Raw genomic sequence first — 12,378 nt, 5'->3', positions numbered from 1 at the left:
TGCTTGCCAGAGACAGGAACTCCACTCCCCTCCGTGTCAGGATCGCAGAAATTATGCCCCTTCTCTCACCATGAGCTGGCTCTCCAGTTCCCAGGGAGTTGTGCTCACTGCCTACCATGCCAGCAGCAAGGACCAGGCCGTGGGGGACCAGGCCGTGGGGGACAGCCATGCAAAGCAGGGAGAGGAACCCGCCTCCTCCTCCAGGTAAGCCCTGGCATTCCCAAGCCAGCAAACCAAACCAAACCTGCTCCCTGCTCCAGGGGAAAGTGACAAGGAACTGGGTGGGGAATAGAGAATGACCTCCGCCCCTGGGACCTCACCCCCTGCAGCAGCCCCAGCAGCGCTAGGGGTAGTTTTTGTGGACTTTTCTTCTGCCTCAGCCCCAGGCTGAGCGCACCCACAGAAAGCCGGCAGAGGCACCGGGATGGGGCGTCATGGCTCTCAGCAGGTGCTTTTGCAGGCGCTGGGAAGATCAGATGACCATATTTGAACCACTTCCTATGAGATGGAATTCTTGAATGGGCTCAGGACTCGGCAACTGGAACTGCACGCTGGGAAAGTCTGCCAAGGAGCAGGCGTGCTGCTCACAGTGGGGCTGCTGCTGCTGGGGTGTTTTTTTTTTTCCCTCCTCACTGAAAGCAAACCTCTTAGGCAAAATGCCCAAGACACTGGCCCGTGGCAGTAGGTTTCACATTCTTTTGTGTGTATGTGTTCTTCCCCTCCCAGTGGAGCCTTCGGAAAGGAGTGCTGGTTAGGAGCGAGAACTCCCTGCTGGAGGGAAGCGTGGTTAATGTTAAATCACTTTATAGGCAGAGAGCAAATGCGCTGTGGACCACTGGGGCGCAAAGGGTACCTTTCTCTCTATCTGTGTACTTTGTTCTGTTTTCCAAGGGATTTTTTTTTTCTTTCTCCCCTTAGTGACCTTCTCACTAGCTGAATATTTTTGCCTCCAGTCTTAGATATAAATTGCAAATATTGGCCTGGAAGATTGTAAAAAGCAAATGCTGACACACAGCCTGGGATACTAAATTAGTTATCACTAAGCGCATTTCCTTCTCCATGCTTAATGTGATAATAAAGCCTCCTTTGTTCTTATGTGACTTATGCCCATGTCCTAAGCTGCAGTAATGCTCGCTTTCATTTGTTGTAAAATCCCCAACTACGGAGGGGGTGGAAAAAGAAAAAGGGGCTATAACATCCCAGCTTGGATGCAGGCCGCCAGAACTTCTTTTCCCATGCAGTATCCCCAATATGTACCCACTGAATAAATTCACTGCCAGAGCTAAAAGGGAGTCGCTACTTGTGCTAAGGCTATGTCACCATATTATTTTTGTTGTTTGAAGTATTTCCTGTGAAAATCATAAATCGTTTTCATGCATTTTTCTGTAGAACACTAATATATTAGTAATCTTTTGGCAGTCAGCAGCCTGCAGCACCAGCCCTGTGCCAGCCGTAACTTGGCTTCTACATGGTGGCAGAGTTGCCAGAATTACACAAGCTCAGCGTGTTCTCCAGTGACTTTGAGGGGACAGGGGGGTGCTGGAGGATCTGAGATGAACTTGGGTTGGGACTTTGAGGTCTCAGACCCCTGTATTCCTTAGTTTCTTGCAAGGTCTGTGGCTCTAGGATTGGTGTCGGGCTGCATATCCAGTTCCCTACTGTTTTCTGTGTGTCTGCAGTTTGGAAGCTTGTTGTGGGTTGAGTGAACAAAAGTGGGGAGGGCACCAGAGTCAGCAGTTGCTGAGGCAGAACCAGGAGGCCCTGCAGGGGGAGAGAGGTGGCTTCCCAGGTGGGGCATGCTCACAGTGCGGCCTCAGGCCCACATCTGTGCGGAAAGGCTCCCTGGCTGGCTGCCATATTGCGCGCCCACATTGGCTCTAAGTCCCCACTTGCTGACTTGGAGTCTGAGGGCTAGGAACTTCTCTGGTTGGAGCAGGTGGGAGCCTGCTTTGAGGGCTGTGAGGAAAATCAGGAAGGAAGGAGGGACAGAGCTCACTAGCTTTTTCCTCAAGCGTGGAAGATCAGATAAACATGAAGTCACTCTGGGAGGCACCCTGTAAATCTTGAAAGGGTTGAGACACTGGAATCGGCACGGGGTGGGGAGGCATGAGAGGGGGAGTGGTTGGAGGGCGGGGTGAGATCACTAGTGACCACCTACTGAAGCAGGGCGATGATGGGGTGGTGGACATGACCTGCTTGGGTTGCTTTGTGGGTTCAAGTACTGGAAGGTACTCCAAGGGGTGGGGTTGGTGGCTGATGCCATTTGGCAAAGCTCTTTCCAAAGTGATGCCCAAAGAAAAGGGTTCGGTGGGTAAATTAGGCTCTTCTTCCTTATTGCCTAGTTAAAAAACTGCCAGAGGCAACACAAAATCTAACTTTTCTTATCACAAGATTTTATCTCTTCTGAAGAATACGAACTATTTAAGCAAACTTTTAGTAAGATAAGTGCATATATATGATGCCATTTAAAAAGCATAAAAAATGACCTGTGATTTCAGTTATTTAAAGAAAATGTTTGATTTTTAGCCTTGCCTAAGTGCTTTTTCATCATTCAGGCCTTTTGGAAAAGTGGTAGAATGGATAATTAATATTTTGTAAATAATCTGTTAGTCTAAAATTCCTTCCATTCCATTACTTTATCAGAAGATGTTCACTGAATGCTAGGTTTAAGGAATTCCTCCCACTCCTGATTAAGGCCTCTCAAATATTTGTAGAATCTTGTTTTCATTCTTAAGAGAAAAATAAAATGTGTTGTCAAAACATTAGGATTTGAAGAAACATGTTAACATTAGTTGCTCTAGTGAAGTTGTCCACAGTCAAAAATTTCCAGAGGAAACCACTTTTTTATGAGCAGCTATATTTATAAGACTTTATTTACTTGTTTTTCCAAGAAGGTTTCTTAATATTTACTTTTAAAAAGTAGTTTTTCAAAGAATACTGCATCTTGTCTATTTTTACTGTTCTATTTTACCATTTCAAGGAAAATTATTCTGATGGCTATAATTTTATGCATATTTTAATATTGTGTCAAGTGGCAGTTTTCATACTTATTGCAACTTTTAACTTTGTACCTGAATAGGTTAGAGAGTGAGATCTTTCTACATCTTCTTTGGACAGAAATGTGGCATTCATCATGGGGTGGCTTTGGGACCCCTTTGCGCTGGGTGGGTGGGACAAGAGCGGTACACACTACACACCATGTAGTCATCATCCATGTCCCCATCCTTCATTATGTAGCAGTGTGACCTTGGACATTAGGGCCCTGCTGTAGATTGAACTTAATGATAGTACTAACCTCATTGGGATGATCAAGTGAGTTGATCCATATGAACCTCATGGAATGCGAGACAGTCTGATTCTTTCCTTAAATCTAGGGTAAGAAGAGAAAAACTATTCTTTGTCAGCTGAGGAGCAGTTGTGTACATATTGTTCTGTCATGTGTTAAGTGAATAGGAATGATCCGTGAGCATAACTAAGGTGACACATTTGAAGTTGGCCAGAGTTGTGGCCTGTGAGGTCTGGAAGACCTTGGAAATGTTCTTTTGATCCGCAGCAACTGCTATGCTCGGACCTAGGAATGGCTGCCCGTGGAAGGCTTACCTTGGGCTACTGATAGGCCTTGAGTTCACAAACCCTGACTTTCAAGGCAGCACTGAGGGCAGGTGGATTCTTTTCCAGAAGCTGGTCTTTCTCCTACCTCCACCTCTAAGATCCACCACCCAGCATGTGGAGGGAAAAGGACTGCCCTCTCCTTACCTTTATCTCAGTTCTAGAGCTTTCCCAGTGTCAAGTGGCCCTGGCTTCTGTAAGTGTAGCCATTTATGCCCTCTTCCCTTCCTGTATAATCCTTGAGGTCTTGCTGAGTTCCAGCCAGCTGTCTAGCTGCTGGCATTATAGTGGAGAACTAAGCGACCACCCGTGTGGAGAAGAGCGTGGAAGGGACCAGCTCCGCAGATACCTGGCGCAAACGTCCAAGGCAGAGTGAAGGCGGGGAGTGTGGGTCCCGTAAGCTCAGAGGAGGCTGCAGAGCAAATTCCCAGATTCCCCCAGGAGCCAGGAGACCTATGGTGGGGCAGTGGGGAAGAGAAAGCAAAGTGGCTACTGGGAGTCTCTACAGAGCCTTTGGGGAAGGAATTTGTGGCAAACGTTAGGTGCAAAGACATTGACTGAATGAGGGACAGGGTTTTGAGCACAGGAAGACTGGATCGAACTTCAGATTTGAAAGTGCCCTGTGACCATGTTGGTGACTGTAGAACTAAAGAAACAGTGAGCAACAACAATCAGCAGGCAGAGGAGGTGATGGTGCCCTGGGCAGAGGTCCCGGACCCTGCGGCGGGAGGGAGAGGGTGGGAAGGTCATGTAGTAGGCAGGGTTTCCCCGAACCACTGTGGCAGCAGTGCAAAGGAGCAGTCTCTTGGGGGTAAAACAGGGTGGGCTGACTGAGATCTGAAGCCCAGCGTTGGACACGTGAGCTGGAAACAGCTTCGGGAGGGAGGCCCAAAGAGCAGGACACGCTTGGCTTTTTTCAGGAGGTCAACATTTTTATGAGAATCTCATAGCGTTGTAAATGCTTATGTTAATCGAGTTCCTCTGAGTTGCTGTGCGATTTGAGATTATCCTGAAGGCAGGCTAGCTGGCCCCTGAGTTCTTGGGCTAAAGCTAACTAATGCACATGTTCTCATTTTAATTTTATAGGGCTTAGTGCATGACAGTGCTGCTTGGTTTTTTTTTTTTTTTTTTTTTTTTCAACCTGTCCGTCTAAGTTGTTTTCTGGATTTCATGGCACATAGATGCCTTGTGAAGACTTTTTTTTTAACAGTGCAGTTTAAATGTTTTCTCCATAATTTCCTCTTGCATTACGCAAGGAGGCACCAGGTATCTGACATTTTTTACCTTTATTTAGGGATGAGATATTTGCCTTTTTACTAGATCATCTAGGAGGCTGTGAGTTTTGCGAGCTTGTTCAAATTATTATAGAACTTACCAGACTTATGCCTTTCACATGTAAGGATTTAGAAGTCACAAGACACCCTCACACACTCAAAAGTCAAAAAATGTGCTGAAGATTTGCCTTGTTTTTCAAAGCAAACCTATGTCTTCGTTGATTACAGCTGTACTGTCATCACCCTTGTGTCCCAGCTGGGCTTGCCTAATTTCTCATTACTCTTTTAGTACCTCAAGTCCTATTAGTGTTGGATCTAAGTGGATTAGTAGCAGTCAGTGGAAGTGATTGGACGCACAGGATTGCTGCAGGGCAGCTAGGTATAAACCATGTCTCATAATTGGACCAACCACCAGGAAAGATGATCTTTTGCCTCTTTAATCTCTGGCTTGGTGTAAATATGGGTCTGCTGCACACACTGGAGAAAGTTCCCAGCATCCTCTAGGCCAAGACTGTCCTTGGTGGAAGTGGAAGTTGCCTGGGTGCTCCTGACCCACAAATGTGAGTTCTCCCTCCTCTTCGCTGCCTCTTTTTTGACTCGGCTCTGCCTCAAGGTGCTGAGGAGGCTCTTTCCTTGCCCTCCTGTCCTAGCGGTGTGACTGGGGGGGTGAGTTCAGGACTGCAGAGATGAGGCTCCAAGCTGCTGGCCCTAGCCAGCTTGTCAACTGCGTCTACCCCACTTGTGTGAGGGAAAGAAGACAGAAGCACAGGGTGATGCTGACCCTCAGCTCTTAAAGCGAGCTCCTCTAAGAGTTTACGTCCCAGCCCAAACTTCCCATTTCATGCAAGTATTTTGAGATGCAATAGTCCATTGAAAAAGTTTCCCTCTGTGTGACATTTTGTAGGCTCCTTGTTTTCTTTTGATAAAATGAGACAGAGCATAAGAAGCTGAAAAGTTGAGGTGAGTACAGGAGAGACCGGGTGGGAGGAGCCAGAAGGATGCTGACCGGTGGCCTCTGAGGACACAAAGCTTTGCCTTCTCTTTGTACCTCTGTGAATCAGCCAAGTTTATTTTATTGTTTTATTTTTATAAGAAGTGGAAGCCATGGAAACCCCTGTGGCAGTGTTTATATCTGGAGTCTTTTCTGTATCAGATGCACAAAATATCCAAGTTTCTGTGTGACAGACTGGGGAACCACATCCCGTGGACACTTGTGTTGGATAGTGCTTTGGCCCAAAGCACGCTCAGCCCTTCTTCAGGGGAGATACGGTGTGTCACAGGGTCTGCGTCAGACGGATAGGAGGCATCTCGTGTGTGCTCAGGGACAGGTCATGTGTGTCCTTTGAGCCATCCTGCCGCGCTCTCTTTATTCCCTGCTGCTTTAGTGTCTCCTCATTTCAGTTGGATGGGCTCTTCCTGTGTGACTTCTTCTTTCATCGTGCAGCTAACCAACCCATCTCTTTATTCCACATTTTAAAATGGGTATCAGATTTGCCCTGTTAATCTCTTTGAGCAGGCCAGTTTCCCAGGCAGCACAGAATTTGGATACTTTGGGTCATTCTACAGAAGGAGGACTTATGGGAAAGGCAGATGCCCTTAGGAAAGGTATGTTATCCTTAAGATATTCACAGTCTGATAGCTTCACATGTTTCCTGTTGTATGAATCAACATAACTTGGTTAATCATAAAAATGTATGTACAAGGAGAATTATTAGTGAAGTCTTTCAGTACACTGTAAAATTTCACCCAAATATTTCCCTTAACCAGTGCTGTTACACTGAATTTATGGGTTTACTTTGCATTTTATTGGTTTTCTGTACATCCTCAGATGTATGCTTGTGAGACCTTTGAGCTTGCATGCTTGTTTCTCTGTGCCTGGGGTCCATGTTTTATACCTGAGCCCTACTAAAGAGCTTGTTCCACTGCCAGCAGGAGTAGAAGGCGGACTGAATGAACGAGAGAGTAACTGCGGTGATTGCATGCAGATTTTGGAGCCAGATTGCCTGGGTCGGAATCTCGATTCTGTCATTTAATAGCTGCGTGACTTTGGGCCAAGTTATTTAATGTCTCAAGGTTCAGGCCTTTCTTTTTCTTCCGTGATCTGGGGATAATAATGCTGGACTCAAGGGCTGTTAGGAAAATTGAGTTAACCTGTGTCACATCCTGAGAAGAGCGCTTGACTTGGAGGACACAGTGTCTTCTACAACAGTGAAGGGCAATCAGAGAGAGGCTGCCGCCTGGACTGAAGGAACTTGGAAATGCTGTTGAAAAGCACTTCTGAGATAAACTTGTAAATGGTGCGGAAAGTGGATTTTTGTCTATAGTAATAGTCTGCTTCTTTATTTGAATAACCTGAAATAATAAGTCATTCAGAATACTAAAGGTTTTTTTTTTTTTAAAGACTTTTAGAAGTAGTGAACTTAAACCTAAGTGACTGTTTTGAATACATTTTGTGTTTTAGCTGGATGCATGTAAATTTGTAAATCATATGGTAGCTTTAATAAAGAGAAAGCCATGTGGTGTAGACCAAGGAGGAAGTATTTGCTCCCGTTGCTCAGAGACCAAAGTGACTTGGGGTTAGTTGAATACTTGCAGGTAAGAGTGGTGGTACCTGATGGGGCTGGTGAGATGGCTCAGTGGTCTAAAGCACCTACTTAGAATAAGCTAAGCTAAGCAAAGCACAAGGACCGCGGTTCAATCCCCCAGCACCACATCCCAGCCAGCCCGCCCCCTGGTGGGCTGAGCTGGCCACACACAGACAATAAATAAATAAATATTTAAAAAAAAAAAAAAAGTACTTGAGAAAAGTTGAACTTACACTTGTTGCTCTTAAAATATATTCAGCTGCTTCTTGGACAGTTGTTGATCCTGTAGCCCACAAGCACTGTCTCATGGAGCAGAGCTAACCCCAGACTGTGAGAGTGGCGTACAGGTCTGCGATCCCCAGAGTTCTTCCTCATCCCCTTCATCCAGTTCTGCCATATTAGGTGCTAGCAAATTATTTTCATTAGCCCGAAAACTCAAATAGTCACTGACTTTTTAAACATTGTTGCTATGGAAAAATGTATTCTGAAATAAACTTTTCAAACCCAAATAAAATCTTAAAGTAAGTTGAGGGCAACTATTTAGTGGTTTGGTGTTTTATTTTTTTGCCTCTCAGGACTTTTTGTGAAGTAAAAATTTTTTTGTTTTTCCTTTGTTGCCACTCTAGTGTTGATTGTAGTATAATGTCCTTCAGAAGGTATGTGAGGAATTTTGTGGACTCAGAAATATCTCTTTCCACGTTTCTGGAACATATGCCCCTCTTGCGTTAGAGATGTGTATTGTCTACATTTGTTGTTGCCTTTGGAAGATCTACAGACATGGAAATGGACATATATTCTGTGACTAAGGTTAGAATTTATATATGTAATTAATGTAGTAAAGCAAGGAATGCTTTTTTTTTTTTTTTTTTTTTTGCGGAACCGGGGATTGAACTCAGGCCCTTGCGCTTGCCAGGGAGGCGCTTATTCTACTGAGCCATCTCCCCGGCCCCTAAGAAATGCTTTAACACTATCCTGTCATAAAGCTAGAACTGTGTAGAAAAATCTCAGGATTCATAAGAACAATAATTTTAAAATTGGCCTGGTTTGCCATTAGAGATCTGGTGTATCTCTAAATGTTAATGAATATCAGATACTACCTAGATCTGAAAAATTAATATATATTATATATTATTAATAAACAGCATAAAATTAAAATTCTACCTCTGAAGGAATTTGGATAACTCAGATCTTGTCAAAGATATATAAATATGAAATATCTAAAATTTTAAATTAACAATTTTAATGTGTTTTAATTAAACAACTGTGATCGGTCCTCATTACAAATGATAAACCTAGAAACAAAACAAATATAAGAATTTCTGCTCTTCAGTTTATAATAACATCCAAGTGGATTCTAACACTGCTTTCTCAGCTTCATATTTAGGATGGCCTGGCACGGCTCCCTTTCTGTGATATAGAATTTTAAAATAATCTGTTGTTGAGTAATTGAGATGCGGCTTGGCCAAGGTAATTGGCTCCTGGAAGTAGCTGGGAACATGGGCTATTTATAGGTGGTCTAGAAGCATGTAACTTGAGGAACGTGTTCTATAATTAATGTTTTTGTGCTAGAGTTACTAGGTATGTGGCCGTTCATTTCCCATCATCGGAGTAATACAGCCAAAGCTATGGTTGTCACCTGATGGAGGATTTTTGGGTGAAGATAGAAGTAAATCTATGTGTTTTTTTTTTTTTTTATATTTTAATTGTCAAAAAATTGATAATTTTTTATTCTTGAAAATGGATTTATAAGGATCCGCCCACTAGGCTATCAAATAAAAACCACAACCTTTTCATCATCCTTATAATGGTGTTAATCTCGGTTATTAAATCTGGGGTATTTTCAGATTGAAGTTTTTTGGATTATAGCTTGTTTAAATCATTCTGTGTTGCAGGATAAGCACATGATATTAACGCTCTGTGTATGTATAGGTAACTCCGTGGATGTATTAGTCCCTCCTTGCCAGATTTTAAAGCAAGGTTATAGACTTTAGAATCAATAGCAGCCTGGCAGATAATGTAATAAATGAGGTAAATGGATGACCAAAAAGTGCAGGACTAAAAATAATTGTATGTTGATTGAAAATATTAGTTAGAATTTTCAAAATGCCAAGACACCCATCTGTAGGTTGGACCTTTCCCAGCTTCTCACTTTGTGACCCCTATCATGAAAGAGGAGGTGGTCCCTCCAAGAATCCATGGAAGCATCATCTATCACCCCAAAACTCGGTGACTGAAAGCGATAGTTTGTGTTGTGCCTCTGGGGGGGGTCACATTTAAGTTCTTTTTGGGGCCCTCTTGCTGGACGGGCTGAAGCAGTCTGTCAGAGGTGCCTGGATGGTCCCAGCTGGCATCTCCACTTGGCACCTCTTTACCTTCCTATAGTTGCTCCATGTGGCCAGGGTGGGCCTGTGCAGAGCTTGGTGGTGTCAGGCATTTGCACACTTCTTACCCTCCTGCTGCCTGCTGCAAAGCCGGTGCCCAAGAAGCTGGCTGGCACCTACTCACCAGGCTTCTTATGACCTGGCCTCAGAAGTCAGCCCATGTCACACGCCTGGGCTCTCTGGGCCAGCCACAGCCTAGAGTCCCAATCCTGGTGAACAGGATTCACCCCTCCCTGGAGGTCTGTCTGAAGCATGCAGGGAAGGGAAGGAGAGTAGATGGCAGTGTCACTGGCGGGAAGCTACTCAGTTGTCATTCCAGTCTCCTGCCCTGCCTGCTTTTCCTCGTCTTGCTACCGATTATTCTTAAACAGAAAATCTTTGTCTTATGTAACTTAACTTCAGTATTCACCAATAGTAGAGTGCATGCACTTTCTGTGTGCATTTAGCCCTTAAGTATCTACGGGAGAATCTTGCCTTAGGAGCATAAATGTCTTAAACACCAGATGGAATCGGCAACCATCTGTATTTGTGAGCTGAATAATATTTGATAGTTGAAGAGGACCAGGATTTTGTTGTCTGCAGAATTGTTTACCATAGGTCATTTTCTTTTCTACCGAAAGATTATGCTTGAGTCTCAAAATCACTACCCCCTCCCCCCCCCAAAATTCTAAATTTAAAAATTGACCTTAGGCACAAGTGCCAATTTGAGTTTGAGAAAAACCGTCCTGGGAAATGAGGACTTTAGAGAGTGACGAAGTCCAGTGTAAGGTTAAGTTCTCCCAAAATGTTGGCTTATTGTTGCTCATTGTCTTCTTTTTTTTTCTTTTGTGGTACTGGGCATTGAACTCAGAATCCTATTCTACTGAGCTATCCCCCAAGGCCCACTCATTGTATTCTTGTAAATTAGGGTGTTCCTGGATTTGCCAGCTGCCACATTGTTGAAGTAGCCCCCTTTGCTTGCAGCCAGTGATATTTCCTCTGCAGGACTGGTGGACGCAGGGGCGGGCCTTGGGAGTGCATCGTAGTTTTGAGGTCTGGGATTACACATGCACAGCATCTCAGAAGCCATATAAAACTTAATAGGCCAGAGTTCCTTAGGGCTTTTACTCCCGGGACCATTGTTGTACTTCACGGTCACCTAGACACTTTGATCTGCATGCTTTACTTCCCTCTGTAGCATCGCTCTAGGATGCCCTTTGTTTCTTGCTCAGCTATTTTTGCTTGATTGTGTTTACTACTAATCCCTGGTGGCTCCTTGCTGCACTTCCTTCAAACATGGAAAAACAGCACTAACTAGGAAGCCCTCTGAAGCCTGGGGGGAGGGGAAAGTTTTCCTTTAAAATAAAGGAAAAATGGCCAGCCAAATAGCTCAGCAGATTAAAGTGCCTGCAAGCAGGAGCAGGGGCCTGGGGTTCAATCCCTAGCGTGCTGTGCTAGCCCTTCCCCCGGGGTTACACTGAGACTGCGATTGAGACTGGGCATGGTGACATGCATCTGTAATTCCAGCGCTTGGGAGGCTGAAAAGGAGAATCACTGAGTCTGATCTATGTAGTGAGACCAGGTAGTCCCTGTAGACCCTGTCCTAAATACAGGGGAAAAATACTTTGTGGGCTACTGGTATTTTCTGAGAACTTAGTGCATACATTTAAATCACACATCTGTAGAGATAGTAATGTACTTTGTCAGTTCATGCACAAGTAATCCTATGATTTTTAGTGTCATTGAGGGAGATACAGTTTTCCCATGGTCCTCTTCTTTGTTCTGCAGTTTGGAAATCATGTCAATCCTACTTACCATGCAAAGAAAGATGATTTCCTTTTGCATCCAATTTGAAGCCTGAAGTCCAGGCCCTGACTTGAAATGTGAACTCCTTTCAATTAGCTATTTACGATTTCAGAAGAGACTAATACTTTGCTAACCTAGTTAAAGCAAAATTTATTCCATAAATTAGTGTGGGTTAGGTCCTTGTTTCCCAGATTGTGTGTGGAACACTGTCATTAAGTGTGCCATTATGAAGGGTTTTGTAGGTCAGTATGTAGGTTTCAACAATCCTGCAAGCTGTCTCATGGCATAGACTATCCTAGGGAGTGCTTTGAGTCATGAAAAGATAGATGAAGGCTTGGTAGCAAAACAGTATATTGCAAATTTATTTGGCTTACAAGCCCTTACTTTGGAGAAGACACTTGTTACCAACATTTGGGGAATATAATTGTGGAATCTCAAGCTATTGGTGTCTTGTCATAAATGGAAAAATGTTGGACATTGTATACCTGGGAAATATTGAGATATTTGGGGCTCTTTTAATAAAAAGTTTTCCAGTGAAACATTTTTTACCTGTTTCAAAAATTTGCAATACTAGTAGTTGATCTCAGAGTCTTTGCACTAAGCAACACCACCAGCCCTCTCTGAGTTTTTATTTAGAGATGGGGGTTTCACTAACTATCCCTGGCTAGACTCAAGCTTGTGATCCTTCTAATTAAGCCTTGCAGAGAGCTGGGAATGTAGGCAGCCCTCACATGTGTGCATAGC

At 44.0% G+C, this 12,378-nt stretch overlaps 1 protein-coding gene across 1 annotated transcript in view; it reads left to right on the top strand.

Annotated features, from left to right (window-relative positions):
• The window catches only part of Arhgap18 (Rho GTPase activating protein 18), a 124,154-nt gene continuing 111,776 nt past the window's right edge, over positions 1 to 12,378 (top strand). Inside the window, exon 1 of the mRNA XM_023714254.1 lies at positions 1 to 204. Within this exon, the coding sequence (XP_023570022.1) occupies positions 71 to 204 (134 nt within the window). The 5' untranslated portion in view covers positions 1 to 70. The remainder of the gene's footprint in view (positions 205 to 12,378) is intronic.

The sequence above is a fragment of the Octodon degus genome, unplaced genomic scaffold, assembly GCF_000260255.1.
Source record: "Octodon degus isolate 3935 unplaced genomic scaffold, OctDeg1.0 scaffold00034, whole genome shotgun sequence".
Lineage (NCBI taxonomy): Eukaryota > Metazoa > Chordata > Mammalia > Rodentia > Octodontidae > Octodon > Octodon degus.
This window is presented reverse-complemented; position numbering and strand designations above follow the sequence as displayed.